At 45.6% G+C, this 15,899-nt stretch overlaps 1 protein-coding gene across 2 annotated transcripts in view; it reads right to left on the bottom strand.

Annotated features, from left to right (window-relative positions):
* The window catches only part of LOC119397534 (follistatin-related protein 5), a 387,880-nt gene that overhangs the window by 87,124 nt on the left and 284,857 nt on the right, over positions 1 to 15,899 (bottom strand). For both annotated transcript variants that reach the window (XM_037664959.2, XM_037664967.2), the window contains exon 3: positions 15,188 to 15,302. In XM_037664959.2, the coding sequence (XP_037520887.1) occupies positions 15,188 to 15,302 (115 nt within the window). The remainder of the gene's footprint in view (positions 1 to 15,187; positions 15,303 to 15,899) is intronic.

Raw genomic sequence — 15,899 nt, 5'->3', positions numbered from 1 at the left:
ATCGTACGCTTCGGTATCGGCTTCACCGGTGAATTTGGTAGAATTTCATCGCCCCTCAAAAAGTACGAGAAGCTGCTATTTGAAAATCTCAAAGCGGCAATGGGTTCTGCGCAGGAAAGACTTCAATTCTCACATTTGACCCAACGACCTGACTACTCTAATTAGAAAGTTAATTAATTGAATTTCTGTAAATAATGCCGTAATTAATGTCTTCAGTCATTTTAATATGTCTGTCGCCCCAGCAAAAGTAATTATGAAGGCAGCGAGCAAATATAGAATTTCTCTTATATGAAGGATTTTCGGACGCATTTCCTGAAACACCCGGCATACGGAAACATGGTCGCTGCAGTCTTTCATGCACTCGTATTAATTTAAAGATCTGCGCTGCTTTGTCAAGATAGCGCATTTTCAATTATTACATCGCTCTTTGAAGTTAACTTATGCTTTGTAATTGAATCGCATAATTTCTTTACAGCATGTAATCATGCCGTGTTCAAAGCTTCTGCAGTTGGCGCATCTCAATCAAATCCTGGTTTCGTCACGTCACTCTCCGGAACTTCATAAAATAATTTAAGTATTTGCTAACCAGGCATACGTTTAACGTGCTTTGGGAGGTCGTTATTTGTGGCACCGTGTTGCAGTATGTGTTATAGATTGCGCGCTCTCCTCAAGCGCTAGTTTTGCATGTAGGACCGCTCACTCGTACGCCAGGGCCAACCACTACTTCGAGTGTCTCAAAGACGAGTTCGCAAGCCAGTGCTGAATTTTCGACCAAGGTCGCAATGCCTCAAAGACACCATCTGAGAAGTGCAGCGGTTCCAATGCGAAAAATTCGAGAACGCTGCCATTTCCACCGCGAACTACCGCACGGTACCGCCAGTAACATCACACGGTGGTTTCGACCAGCAATGATAATAATGGTATCACCCGCGGGGGTACAAGAGGAAATAACTTGCCGATAGCGCCGGTATCGATACCATCCGAAGACACAACTTGGTATGGGGCGAATACATCAAGAAAGCAGGACGAAGTACGATTCCTTTGGGGGAGTTGGACAATATAGCTATGAAAGGTAGGCACGTGTCGCCTAGTAAATTTAAACGACGCTCTTGCGCCGGGAGTTGTGGTGTGTGTAAAGAAGGAGTATCGTGAGTTCCTCAGGCTTAAAAATCTGCACTGCTCGAGTGTGCTCGTTGCGCAAACTTATAGTAAGACTGATACTCGCGTTCCCGAATGTCCAGTGAAGTAGTGTCCACATTTTTGTTGTTCGGAATGGGCATGGGAAATATGATTATAAGATAATAAAGAGAAGGTTTTGGCAATCTGGAAGGTCAGAACGCAAGATAGTATCAAAACTTTTGCAAAATGTAAAAAAAAATAAGTATTACTGCGGAGCCGGCGGACAAAAAGGGTAATAGAATCGGCACCAAACCTAACACACTTCCTTCTAGGCCTACTCCTTTCCTGCCAGTGTTGCCTGAAAACTTTAAGAATTATACGCGCGTCATCACAAATCCTAAATTAGAACGTGTCAACGTATACGACGATGTATCACGTGGAAGGCAACCCATTTTTCTCTCGAAACGTAACCCTCCCGGCGACTGTCGCGTTGCATGTGAATGCGTCAGGGATGGACGTTGCCCGAATTTTCGAAAGCCGTACAGCGCAGAAGAGAAAGCGAAAGACGGAAGCAGAGCCCAACCAAAGGACGAAACAATGAAACGGGCGTACGTGGACAGACTCGCGTATTTTGTCTGAAATGGGCGACACCGGGACGGTGCTTCTCTGTGCGCGCCACAGCGACGCGTCCATCATCGGCCAGCTGCGTGGCCTGGCCTCTGACTGGCACGGTCTACGTCGGCACCCCAGGGCATTGGACATGAAATACAAGAAGAAAACCATATACGTGTCATAAAAACTCCGCCTACCACCTGAGTTTCTCCGTGCACCGCGCCACCCGCTTTTCCTCTGCCCATCGATCTTCGGCTGCAGTGATGCCGCGGTGAGCCGGCTCTTACTGTCTTTCTGTTCTTTCTGCTATGGGGCCCAGCGGACCCTGAGAAGGAAACTAACGCAGAGACGGCAACGGGGGGCTCCTATTAGCAGACTTGGTTCGGTGTCGCTTCCGTAACCATAGGGAACACGTGAGGAACGAAGCAACAACGACTGGCAGAAAAAAAAAGAAGGAAACAGCACTATATAAGATCACAGCATGCTCCCAACGGCAGACAGAAACCAAAAAAAGTTCACCGCCTGTACGAACTAGACGGCAGCCTATAAATAGAAACTACTACTGAAAAAAAAAAAGCTTAAGGAAAAAGAACGAACGAATGTCGTTTCATTTGCCTTCTTTGTTACCTCGCCAGGAAGAAAACGAACGGATCTGAAAACGAGAGCTCGAGGTTGTTAAGAAGAAGATACACACTTTTCTTTCGAAGTTTATGAGAAAAAAAAAGAGAACAAAACAAAAAAAGGCAAAGCCGGAGACTCATGATTAAAGTGTTATATCGAGAAAGAGAGGGAGAATTCGAAGGGGAGCAGTGGCCGCACGACGCCGTGTATCCAGGTCAGGTATGGTTTTCCAGGGGCGTCTCTAAATTTATGCCATTCCTTGCAAAACCTCGACGCGCTCGCATTTCCTTTGATCCGCCTGACGCTACGCACAAAGAAGTACTCTCGGGGCCAATCGATTCCAATATATGATTTTTTTTTTTTCGCCCTTTCTATTCTTTATTCTCTGACTGCTATAGCCAATAGATACCATACTCACAGACATTGCTTGTCGCTGATGGAGGTATGGAGAATTTCTTCGCGTCTATTTTCTGCGCGTCCTTATGTTTTTTTCCCCCTCTAATTTGCGCTTCTCTTGCTTGCCTTAGTCGCTTGCATGCGCCTCACGACTCTCAGGCATCTGCGAGGGAGGCGCATCAAATGAGCTACACGCGCAGCTCCGCTCGCGCGCGCGCGTAGCTTATACAAGAGTATATGCAGAAAGGCACACAAAACATGGAAGCTCGGTGTCTCTGCGCATGCACGCGCTCCGTGTTTGCCACAGGCGCACCACAGAGACGCTCGCGCGGAAATTTCGCCCACAGAGAGAAAAGCGACGTTCGCCGTAGGCAAGCCAGAAATAAAAGCTGAACAAGCACGAGGGGGGGGGGGGGGGGTTGTTGAACCGCACAAACAGTATAAATATTGGAAGATAGAGACTCCAGCTTGCAGAGGGTAGCGAAGAGAAAGAAAAAGAAATACATCGCGAGCCCTGAAAGACGTGAAAAGAGTAACTCAATTTGCTCTGGGACGAGAAACGCGTTGTAGGCGGTAAAGAAGCTCGCAGTCGTTCACAAAATGAGAAAGGGGGAGACACCCCCCCCCCCCCCCCCCCTTTTTTTTTTCGCTTGGTCCTCGTACTGAGAAACAACGATATGAAGCACTGAGAAAGAGACAACGTACAAAAAACAAAAAGGAAAAGGGAAGCAATGAAAGAGAGAGAGAGAGAAAAAAAGACACGTAGACACACAGATGAAGAGCTGCGACGACGCGGACGAGGTAACGCGGGCTTTGCTCTTCACATTGCTCGTTTCTGGGCGTTTGGCGCCGGCGCCGCATCGTTCGTTGTTGAGCTATATAGAGCGAGCGGCGATCCACAAACGCAACACGGAGATAGAGCGAGCAGAGGGAGAAGAAGCAAAAACAAGGGACAGGGACGACTCACATAAGAGCGTATATAAAACGAGACGGCAGCATGAACGCCTAGTGGGAATTTGTAGCCACGGCTGCAGCGCTGTGCTGCGGCTAAGGCGGCGTGGACGAGAGCCGTCGCGCGTGTGTGCGTATGTGGACATTAGGGGCAGGCCGGCCAATTGGGCGCAACACGAGCCCCTTGTCGCGCTGACGCCGGCCTCTGTGAGTGGCGTGCCCTCCGAGTCCATCGGCACTCTCGAGCCTTTTGCGAAGGGTTTCTCGCGGTCGTTTTGTTTTTAACTCATTTAGATTTTCTTCTTTTGGTCACGCGCCTTGGTGAAAGTCGTCTGAGAGCGAAGTGGCGCTGTGATGCTGATAAGCCTTCTGCAAGAAAAGTGTTGGTGTTCATTTTTTGTTTTTTTTTTATTGCGTTAGTTTTCCACTTTCTCCGTTCTTTTGCCAGCGCATTTTTTACTGTTGATACTCCGACGACAGTCGTAAACTACCCTAAGAGAGAGAAAATTGTTCAAACTAGACTGGCATTTCCGAACACCCACGTTCCATTACTTTTATTCCTTTATCCTTATTGCATTTTTGCTCGAAAAAAAACCATCTCTCGAAGCGCGGGTAACATTTCATGGCGCTCTCTCTTAAATGACGTCTCTGTGAGGTTGTGATAACCCGGAACTATATAGTTACCGAACACTGGAGCGTTCACGCTCCAGCTTTGCTTTTATTCTTCGTTCGCGGTGTGGATTTCTTCTTGCCGCTTTTTTTTTTTTTCGCAGTGCCCTGCGACTGCTTTTACGAAAACTCACATAGGTGTAAACTAGATAGCACTTCTGGGCCGTACGTGAACATGCGATCTAGATGTTCATTCGTGTGCTTAATGAGTCCGCCCAATGCGCCACCAGTGTTCACGGCTGCGTCCACTCCGGAGCTGTGAGCGCAAATTGCACGTCCGCAGATTCTTCTGTTTGCCCTTTTCGGAGAACTAATGCGAAGAACTCCGTTCGAAATATCTCGGCTCTTATACGAAAGCGTGCTCGAAAGGCTCAACTTTCCAGGATTTCTTAGTCTAGCTTTGTTTATCTTGTTTTTTACACGTTCCTTCAGAGAACTTGCTGACCATATTTCGCATTACATGCTGTTCCGTATAACACCGCAGGCCCATACTCCCGCGAGATAGCAAACGTGCACGCCAAGTCGCACTCAGAGCAGAGAACGACTCCTACAAGCGCTAGCACCATTCATTGTACCCCACCCCACCTTTTGCTATACTTTACTTCGCCCAACAATCAGACGGAGGAGACGTCGCGAGGGACAGCATTGCGAGGGGCTGATACGACAAGGCAGAGAGTTAAATGAAAGGAGGAAAACCCGGTGAGTAATTCTGATACAGCGGCCGGGTGGCACGGAGTCGCCTGGTGTGTACGCCCGAATCATGTAACGGAAGGAAGCATCGAGGGGAGAAGCGCTGTAATGAGATTGCGGCGGTGGCGGCGGCGTCGCCCGCATCTTGACTGAGGGGATTTGCCAGCGCAGCCGCGGATGAGATGAGGGGACGCCTCGCTGAGTGACGCTGCCCGACGCACCACACGCGCACTTGCCAACATTCCCGACGTCCTCCTATACCCTCTTCGTTGCGAGAACCACGTGGCGGATGGACTCCAGCGGTGATGGCGATGGCAGCACGACCTCCCCCTCCTTCAGAGGCCGCTCGATGAGTTCGTCGCGGCTGTTGCCCCGCGGTCCCCTTTGCTCGTTGCCCGGGGTGCAGCACTCTCGTTCCGGAACGAGCCGCAATTGGATGCTCAAACAGACCTCATTTCGCAATTAGGAGGAAACCGCATTCCAACATACCTCCCCGAGCGCCGAGACGCAAGCGCCATTCGACCCGTATATTTTCACTGCGTGCATCCCCGCGTCTCTTGGCGTCCGCCGGACGCCGATGCGCTATTTCAGCTTCGCGGTTGTAAAGTGGAGAGCGTGCGCACGTAGTTACGCTGAACACACAGCGGCACTAAGCGAATTCCACTGCGACGCTTAGAGGCGTGGGGCTGCAGACGGATGCGTGGGCGCCAGAGAAGGCCACGCACTGGGGAAATTATTTGGGCGTATCATGGCTACCTCGCCACCTACCTCTAAGTTTTGTGAGAGAGGTGACCAAATAACTCGATGCGAGAAGTCCATTTCTTCTGTAACTCCGACGAAACCTGTTCACGATGGCTCACGAGAAATAACGATGCCGTTTAATGTGTGCTCCGGAGGGATTACTAAATACGAAATACTTTAAGCTATCAGATGGTTCTAGTAGCCCCCGGAAATCGCAGGTATAGGTATAGTTCATATTTTTGTTCCCTAAACCATATTCCCAAATCGTTGTGCACTTAAGATGCAAGCAAACACTTTAGCTCGTTTTCACCAAGGCCTGCACAGGTCTGCGCTACTTAATCACGTCTCCCACGGCTTATCTTGGCTGCCACCAGGACCTAATTACACTAACGAGTGGCGCTTGTTATAATCTTATGTCGCCCAAGGAGCATTCTGTGTCTGTGTCTGTCTCGCCATTTATGTGTGTATTATTATTTACTCCAGGAAAGCACTAAGCTAACATGATTAAAAAGATTCCAAGGAGAGAGGAACTACAAGTAGGAATTGGTACTCTTGGATTGACAACTTACCCCTGCGGGCATGAAACAACAACCACTCGTTTAGAATAGAGAGGCAGCAAAGGAGAGAAGGGCGTAGAGTCCAACCAGAAAATAAAATGCGGTTTGGGGTGACTGAGAGGGGCAGGCAGAGATATAAAATGAAAGTAGAGTGAGAAAAGGCAAACACTATAGTCCAGCCTGGGATGGCCCGTGGGGGAAATTCTGCAATACCCTTCTGCAATACTTGAAGACAACTGACTTGTGCTCCCATCTAGCTACGCTGCACAGAACATGTGAATTTGGATGTGACTTGTGAAGCGTCAGCACTCATGTTGTCCCTCTCTCTCTCTCTTTTATAACCTTGTTCCCCTCCCCACATGTGGGGTATCTTAGAAGCGAGACTTGACGCACGTGAATCCTTATAAAAGCTTGTTTTCTGATTATGCCTGACAGTTCTATAAGGCCCTGCTTCTCACAGCGTTGCCATTGTACTCAAGGTTTAAACAGCGTTTTCAAGCTGTATGCCTGGCTTCACTGTTTGACTTTTTGTCTTAATATGCTGTAACCGAAGTTTCGTTCATAATGAGCAACTTTTGTTGAGCACCTTTAACGTGTTTATGAACGAGCTGATAGAAATTTCTGTGTACATATTGTAACTTCGCGAATCAAAAGAAGCCTTCGCCTCACACTATGTATTACTGTGGCTGAGCACGCTTTTCAGGAAGAAACTCCGTACGCTTCACGCATGGCGCTTTCATACGGCGTGGTAGGTGGCTGCTGTGTTTATTCTCGGCCTTTCTATGTGCCGTTTAGAAGAGCAAATGATTCAATTTCGTTAAAAAAACACCGAAAAAATAATGTTATCTTTATTTTATGTTCCCGTACTTCCACGCAGATCCATTCACCTTTCCATTATTATGTTAAAAACCTAAGTCCTCGAGCAAGGTAATCACTTCCTCATTAATTTCGCGATGAATAGAGCGACTTAACTAAACATGATCAAACGTTTATGCGCTATCTTTATATGCGACTCATGAATATCCTATATCGTTCCACATTATCATACGATTTTTTTTTCAGGGCTGGCTCTCTGCCTCCTAATAAACACTCGCTTTTTCTCATTTTATTCTTCACCGTGCGAGGTAGTCCCATACTTGGCTTTCTCGCCATCGTGCCTACACAGCATGTTGTTCTTCCATCACTGATACTTCCGCCGTCCTTTATCATAAGACTAATTATTGCCCTCATTCTCATCTGTTCTCTTCTCATGGTTCACTGTCGTATTATGTATAAATCACGCTCTTCTCTGTCCTCTAGAAGTTCACAGACCGTCCATACTCCATGTATCTGTGGCCTACCTCATTTTTATCTTTTCCGCGCGCAGTTAAAGCTAGTTTCCTAACATCTCCTATGTGAATCTCGTATCCCGATTAGACTTATAATTTTTTACACTCCGGCGTATTCATGTAGGTGGCAGCCGCATTTTATATTAAAGGGGAGGGGGGTCTCCGGCCTCCTCCCCCTCGCCCTTCTCCCTCATTGGCAACGCCTATTCATTCATGTAAGCTGGAATGCAATCTGAGTTTAAATAACACCTCATGTACGCTCGTCGCATAAACTGAATTCACTTTAACAACCACAACATGCAACTTACATTTCAGAAAGTTGCAAGATTATCGCACTATGAGTTCAGAACAATGTTCTACTTGATATCGGTGCGAGTAACATCTCAGAAATTTAACATCGAACAACCTGTCAGTTGGAGAGTGTCTTAACAAATTTGTCTAGAAGCGAGATAAGCAAGGCAGTTACATATCACAGCCAGCGCTGTCTGCGGGTACATTAACCACTGCACTTTACGTTGAGTTTTGATGTTATACTTACAATTAGGTGACAGGCGTAGCCTGAAAATAGCGATAACTTCTCCTTCGTACACCGTTGTTGTAATAAGTATAAACTCACTCGGCGAGAAAAACAACTTGAACAGTTAAAACTAGGGATACACAAACATTCCATAATTTGATTACAAATCAAATAGCCTTGATGCGATTCAAGAATTCTTCCGTCATAAATTGTCGAATATTCGCTTTTGTTTGAATGTAAGGGATAACAAACCTTATTACACTCTCGCAGCTAAGATACAACCACAACTGGACATTGTTCACTGCATATGATTCTACACTGCGTACACCACAGGGAGGCACCCGTTTATTTGTAAAAGCGAGCAGCTCCTAACTTTTGTTGTATAACCAGTTCGATTGAAAGTGTCCGCCCTCAGTAAGCATATGAATTTCTTGTCTCGATTTATGTACATTACTTTTTGTACAGCAGGTTTTATCTCGGAAGGAATGATGGAAACAGAAAGGAAGAAGGTTAACTAGCAAACCATCTGGTTGCCTACCCTACGCTGGGGGATTTGGAGAAGGGAATAGAAAGATGAAGGAGAATGATGAGGAAGGGAAAGAACGAAATGAACAGTAAATTCGCTAGCGCGTTCGGGGTCTGCACCACTAGCCAAAGGCGTATGCACAAACCCGTCGTCCTCAAGAAGAACGAAAGTGCGCTCACTGCATTGTGGGCCGACGAGCGATGGGCATGGTGTTCTAACAGCACCTACAGGGAAAGTAACCAATCGTCCAGTCGTCGCAGCGTGTTGGTAAGTTCTTATATTTAAGACGCAAATTGAGGACACGGGCACAACAAGTGGGCGATGTTTTCATCGGCGCCTCATACATCGCATGCCACTCTGATGGTCACTCCTATTAAGGTTGTGTAGTCCTTCGTATCGGAAACCCCCAACCAAAGCCGCCAGAGAAGCGAAGTTTCACGTCGATGAAGCCCGTATCAAGGTCGGAGTCGCAGAGAAGGGTTCAAGTGGTGTAGTCCATTATGTTATGTTTACAGCGTTCCAATTTATTCTCAAGGACAGAGACTTCAAGCCAGCTTCGGCACCTGGCACGCATTCTCTCCCTGACGGAGTGGAACACATGATGTCTCGGATCTATCTCTCCTAACCAACCTGCAGTGCCAAGGTATTGAGTTCACCTAATTCAACGAAAACTACTCACTCAGCTCACGTGGTGACATGCGGTTATCTTCTTTCATTATTTTCACTGCACTGGTGCACCAGGTAAACGAAAGAAGTTGTTCATCATTTACAAGCATCTCATTTTACTAAACGCGCTGGGATCTAAATGTTTGCACCAAAGAATGTAAATAAACCAGATGCACTCTATATTCTTGCACACTTTATTTCTAAATGATAAAATATACAATATTCAGTTCAATATTCAAATTCTGTTTTTCTCGAATATTCGCATTCGGTTCGACCCAACATTGAAAACGTAAAAAAAAGGACACCTTTTATTTCTCAAAAGAGGCATGTTCGGTGCTCGGCTGTTGACCCGATGGTCGCGGGTTCGATCACGGACGCGGCGGTCGCATTTCGACGGAGGCGAAATGCTAGAGGCCCGTGTACTGTGCGATGTCAGTGCACGTTAAGTAACACCAGATGGTCGAAATTTCCGAAGCTCTCTACTAAGGCGTGCCACTTAATCATGTGTTTTGGCACGTAAAACCCCAAAAACTATTATATTAAAGCAGACATGTTCCTTAGTGCTTACTGGTAAAAATCATTCGTTGGCATAACGCTCACCTTCATCGTTCTCGCCATTCTGACAGCTCTAAAAAACTTTAAGTGACCAATACCATTCTGGTCATTATCAAAAGTTGACACTACACAGCACTGAACTTATTAAATACGTTTATCCGGCATCGTTCGGGTGCACTGTGTGAAAATTCATGACGGTCAGGATAATGGCAACATACGGAAACGTTTGAATGTAACGGAAGCAGAAAAAAGTTCTATCGCTCACTCGGTTGTTCAGCAACCGCGTGCACGCACGAGCAGGTGCCATTTAATGTAAGTACCAACGAAAAAGCGTGCATAAAAATATGGCCCCCAAAAATTCCTAACAGTTAACAGACAGCGTTGCTGAGGAGGTGTCATTTTTTTCTATCCCATTTAGAACTTTTTAGCACTGATATCGCTATCAGCGGCAGGACACTTATATCCTGCAACTCTAAGAAGCTGTAATTATGATTTTTTAGCAAGCTGTAATCGCATTGTGCTACTTATTTTTCTCGTGCGCTTGATGTCTAGATTAAAGGAGTTACGAAATCGAACCGAAAGAACGAAAGATAGACGAAGGAGGAGCTTTTATCGCTAGACGCGCCGGCTTTCCTAATGCGGGAGAGCGCCAGACTCGCAACAGTTAAGAGAAGTTTACGGGAAACGGGGGGGAAAGGCTTCCAAGTTCAGCAGCAGCGCTCGACTAAAAGTAGGGGAGCGAGAACAGCAAAACTCAACTCAGATTACGCAACAGCTCCGTTCGCACGAGCACGCATTATTGGGCGCTTGCACAGGAGAAATGCTGCTTACGTAACATGGGAGGGCAATAAACCGCCAGACAATAATCCTACGGTGAAACGGCAGGGCAAAGAGCTTTAGCCTCTCTCTGCTGTTTATTCTGACAATATACGCCCTATTCCCTCACTACTTTTCGTTTTTCCGCAATAACAAATGCAGTCTCCGACAGGCTCTTCATTATTAGATTTCTTTGTTTGTTTGTTTCGTAATTTGTATTTTGCTTGTTTGTTTATTTGTTTGCTAATTTTAGGCTAGGAGAGGACGAAGGTGTCAGTGCTTATACATTCACAGAGAATTCTGCATTTTTTATTTTTTAATAAAAATAAAAAGACTGAAACTTCATAATCAAGGAATGTATCTTATCGCAAGTGACTTGCTCCGCCCTTCCTTTTGCCCTTGGACTTTTCGCCTTTGATCATCACTTAGTTCAGCTTCTTTTTATGAAACAGTTCCTTGCGTTTATCATCATTTGCTTCTTCAGAGTGTGCTGTCTAATCAAACAAAATTATCCGTTCCTCACTTCAGCGAAAATGAAGGAAGCACAGACGCAGTTTCATAAAAACGTCGGCGCGCTACAGCTTTAAAACGTGTCGTCTATTTGCAACCCCTCGTTTTAAAAGTACGGGTGAGGCATACTATTACGTAAAGCTTTCAAATTTTCGCTATCAAACGAAAAGAAACGTACTGCGACATCGCAGTTATTGACTCTCAGAAAAAAAAACTGAGCAGTCTTAAGTAGTTTTATATGGTGGATGGGAAAGGCAACGCACCCGCCACGTTTTATTTCAGATTGAGGACGCGACAATTCCTGGCGGTTATATCCTCAGCAATGTCGCAAACAAGAAAAACAGTTACGAAGAAAATTTGCTGGGAACACACGAAAATCAAGTTCCAATTTGTTATAACACAAATGTTGCGCGAAAAGCTATCACCGACGAATTTGGTCGAATGGCTTAGAATACGACATGCGCATATTAAGTACAACGCCGGCGTTGAATGAAACGTAGGCGAGGATTCCGTAACGATTCTATTGCAATTATTTGCTGCTCAAATCTTCGTCAGTGGTGCGAGCCGCGTTCTTCGCGCACGTTATCACCAGGCGGTCGTGAGCGGTGGATGATGAGAAAGGAATCGAATTAGGCGAAATAAATCCCTAAATTATACCGGTCCCAGAGCGTTTACTTAACGCCCACATCTGCAGAGCAGCAGAGCTAGTGCGTTTCTATAAATGCGAAGGCTGACGTAGAAAAGTCAGAAAGTGAGGAGGGACATGCCAACGTGGTTTAAAGCGTTGCTTTCGTACCGCCAGAAAAAAAAAAAAAGATAACGGAAGGAAGGCAGGCGGAGGGGGGCGATCTTTAGCGATACGCTATAGAAGTCACGAGGAGAGCATGTGCCCCATTAGTGAGGAGCACCAAAAATAAACAAGAAAAGAAAGAACTTATGGCAACCTTCACACGAGTGAACGCGATGATATGCCAAGCAAATGTATGGTCGTTGATCAGCCCAAACTTCTCCGAGAAGCGAAGTAGGCGTGATTAAGACATCATCGATTGCTCGCTGCTGCTGTTGCGAAAAAGACCTTTCAGCGCACATGAATCATGAAGGTTGCAGATACTATAAACAGTAACGATTTCTGTAGCCATATTTTAATACCTAGGTTGAAGAGAGAAGCATCGCCCGTTTAGCACAGCGTGAACAAGCAACTAACAAGATTTTCAACGCAGGCTATTTGAGGAACCAGCTGTATCCTGCGTTCTCATAATTGATCGATGTTTCTTCTAATCTCAAGAAAAGGATGAAACTGTTGTAAACAAAGTGAGAACAAAAGTCATACAGATTCAACGCACATAATGAAATCTATTCGAGACGTTACTCCGGCGAAGCGGTTAATTGAGTGTAACACGGCTAACAGCAATGTTTAGGATCATGTTTGCTTTTATACTTTCCAACGTTTAATTTCATGCGAGCGTTGTGATTATTCACTTCACCGCTCAGAAGCGCTACCCCAAAATCAGGTAGACGTGTGCAGAGTTTTAAACGTCTTTAGGTCAACGTTTCATGAGAACGAAGCCGAAGTACAATACTTGACAAGGAAAGAATAATAACATTTGTATGGAAAGAGAAGTGCTGCATATTTAAGAATTCTGCGCCTATAGTGTCAAAATGGCACACATTCATCCTAAAGGATTGCCCCAAGGGCGCATACCGAATGGCAAAATCAAAGCAAATCTGTTAGATTAAAGAATTTTTGAAGAATACGCGCTATTCTATCAAGAAAACACTATATACGCTTTAAGGATGCCTATCAGTCGGTGCACTACGCTGTGTTTTTTTTAAAGAATTTTTTTTAATAGAAAAAGCAGGCGTGCTTTCTGCCACAGCTTTGTCGGTCGTCATTCAGAGTAATCATATTTGTAGCGCACGAAAAACCAGACGTAGACACAAGTAAGGAACACATACACAAATATGATTACTAGTGATTCAAACCAACTAGCCCGCATCACCGCCTTGACCGTCATTCAGAGATTACATTGGGAGTTTCTGCAAAGTCAGCGAAAAATTTAAAAAGATCATCTGTGGCAGGTAGTGTAACTCAAGTCTTTGAGCTAGATAACTCAGACAAGCGGCGATTATTTGTTCGAGAAACCGATATTGAAAGCTCAATAAATAATAAAATTTAATAATTAGGTTTAAAAATAATTACCTCACGCGGCCTGTCGCCGATTAGAAATTGTAGCCTTGGATTTAAAGAGGCGAATCGATATGGAACTGATCCTCAGGATAACACCCGTTTCTAATATCTCAAATAAGCGCTAAAAGAAACAAAATCTAGGATTCCCTCGCTGCGAGGAATTGAACTGAGGCCTGCAGAGTGGTGAGAGAGTACTTTATCGTGGCACCGGGCGCTATTATAGAAAGGGCGCTAATACGCGTGACTAGGGCAGCGACGTACGTTCGAATGATCCGCTCGTACTCGCCCAGCATATCCTCAACTCATGCTCGCAGTATCTGAGTCACAGGCGATCCGCATTGCTCACGGTATCTAGACGTCACTACCATGTGGCTAAATATAAAACGCCACGCCACGCTTCGCTGCAGGAGACACTGGGGTATTCGTAAACATACGCCTCCAGCAAAGGCATGAGGTGTCAGAAATCTTGTCTTTGCTGGATGCATACACCATTTAAAAGCGCTTAAATGCGTATCGTACCTTTGTACTGACCGTTTCCTCATTACTGCATCGGATACGACAAACGATGCAGCAGAACTTGCAAATAACCAAAGAAGCAAGCGTGTGCGTGTTGGTCGAATGGTGCATGCGTGATGCTCTCACATTAAGTTAGGCAATCATCGTGAGATGAATGCTGCCGTAATTTTTTATCGCAATTTTTATGGCACATATCTCGAAAATACGGTCATCCACAGAATTTTATCCAAGTGGATATGCTTTACAGTCTCACTAGCTTTAGTGTATAAATTGCAATATATGTCATAGGGTAATTAGTTAAAAAGTTAATTGATCAATTTGAATAATTGTTCAATTATTTCGATTTGTCGCGCAAATAATGTTCACCTGCTTAAGCAATTCAGCTCAAAAACGGGGCTTTCTTGTGGGAAAGTATATATCGGCCAGACTGGAGGTTGTACCAAGGTTTGCCTGAAGTAACACCACACTCCTATAGAGGTCACACCTTCTTTTCATCTGTCTAGCCACTGACGCACCTCCGGTTACGTGCACCTTATCGGTAGTACCGCTATCATGCGCACGCTCGAGACAACTGAAACGTTTCACATGCATAAAAGCGTTAAGTCAGTCTCATTTATTTAATACGAAATGAATTTAGTTTTTGAATCGTGTTCATTCCCGCGTGACTGGTGAAGTGCTGCTGTTGAAATCGTTGGTTTTATATATGTTTTTTTTCCATCTGAGTTGCATACATCGATCACGTGTTTGCAGTAAAACTCGCATCGATAGAGTGTGCTTACGGCCGTTTCTTCTTTTACGTCATTGTCTAGTTGTTGAGTTGAAAAATCACAATTGGAAACTCTCACGGGCCTTTGCAGCCAACGCATCCGACACTTCATTCCCAGTGTGATTCCGCTGACTTTTAAGCCACCCTCACAGGACTTGCTTTTAAGTTCACATATTTGTCTCTTGTTTTATTGGCTTTAACTGGATGCTTGTGTATGGTTCTTTTTTTATTTTGTTCCTTGGCGGAGACATGACAGGCGTTCGTGCAGCCTTCCGGCTTTTTTCCCTCCGTCTTTTGTGCGTGCAAATATCAATTGAATAACAAAAAAAAGCTGCAGTCTCCTACTGACTAATTGTGTTTCGCTTATGATGCGAGTAAGATTAAGATAGCGGAAAGAATAGAAGCGATTTTCAATTAAAACATGCATTCATCGGTCTACTCACCAAAGTCGAGAGGCAGTGCTTTGGGCGCCGTCGGAGCGACCGAGTCCTCGCTGCTGAGGAACTTGTCTTCGTCTTCCTCCACGTAGGTTGCGCTGCCATCTCGGTTGTGGCGAGACTGCAAATTACAAAATATGGTGAGGGCGATGCTGGTTTGAATCACCTGTCAAACACTGCGAGTCTAGCAGTGCCCGAAGGCCCATCGCTGACCAGTCATTTTAAGTACCGGCACGTGGTAGTGAGAGCGTCACTAGAAACGTTAAAGAGGCCCTGCAACACTTTTTGAGCGTGGACAGAAAACGCTGCCGATCGATAGTCGAGGCTCCCAAGAACACGCAAGCCAAACGTTATAGCGCCGGCAGGTGGCCTAGAATTTACAATTAATTCTCAAAGTCAGATAGAAATCGCTCCCTCTTCTCCCCACAAATGATGCCATATACCCAAGTTTCTGCGCCGTATACCCACGTCCATGGCGGTTGGCTGATTTGAGCATCGTGGGCTGCGTAGTTAGCGTGGCTGCCTCGGGATGCCGCCACGTGCTCGCGCGCTCGCGATCTCACTGAAAGTGCAATAAGGTTGAGAGCTGGGCTAATGATCACTGAAAGTAAACCGCGTGTTCGAAGAAAAACAAGAAAAGAAAGTGCTCAAGGTCATGACGCGCGCGGACGAAGAGACGCAACTTTTTGCCCCTTGTCATCCCCCTCCCTGCGTAGCT

Source organism: Rhipicephalus sanguineus, chromosome 1, assembly GCF_013339695.2.
Source record: "Rhipicephalus sanguineus isolate Rsan-2018 chromosome 1, BIME_Rsan_1.4, whole genome shotgun sequence".
Lineage (NCBI taxonomy): Eukaryota > Metazoa > Arthropoda > Arachnida > Ixodida > Ixodidae > Rhipicephalus > Rhipicephalus sanguineus.
This window is presented reverse-complemented; position numbering and strand designations above follow the sequence as displayed.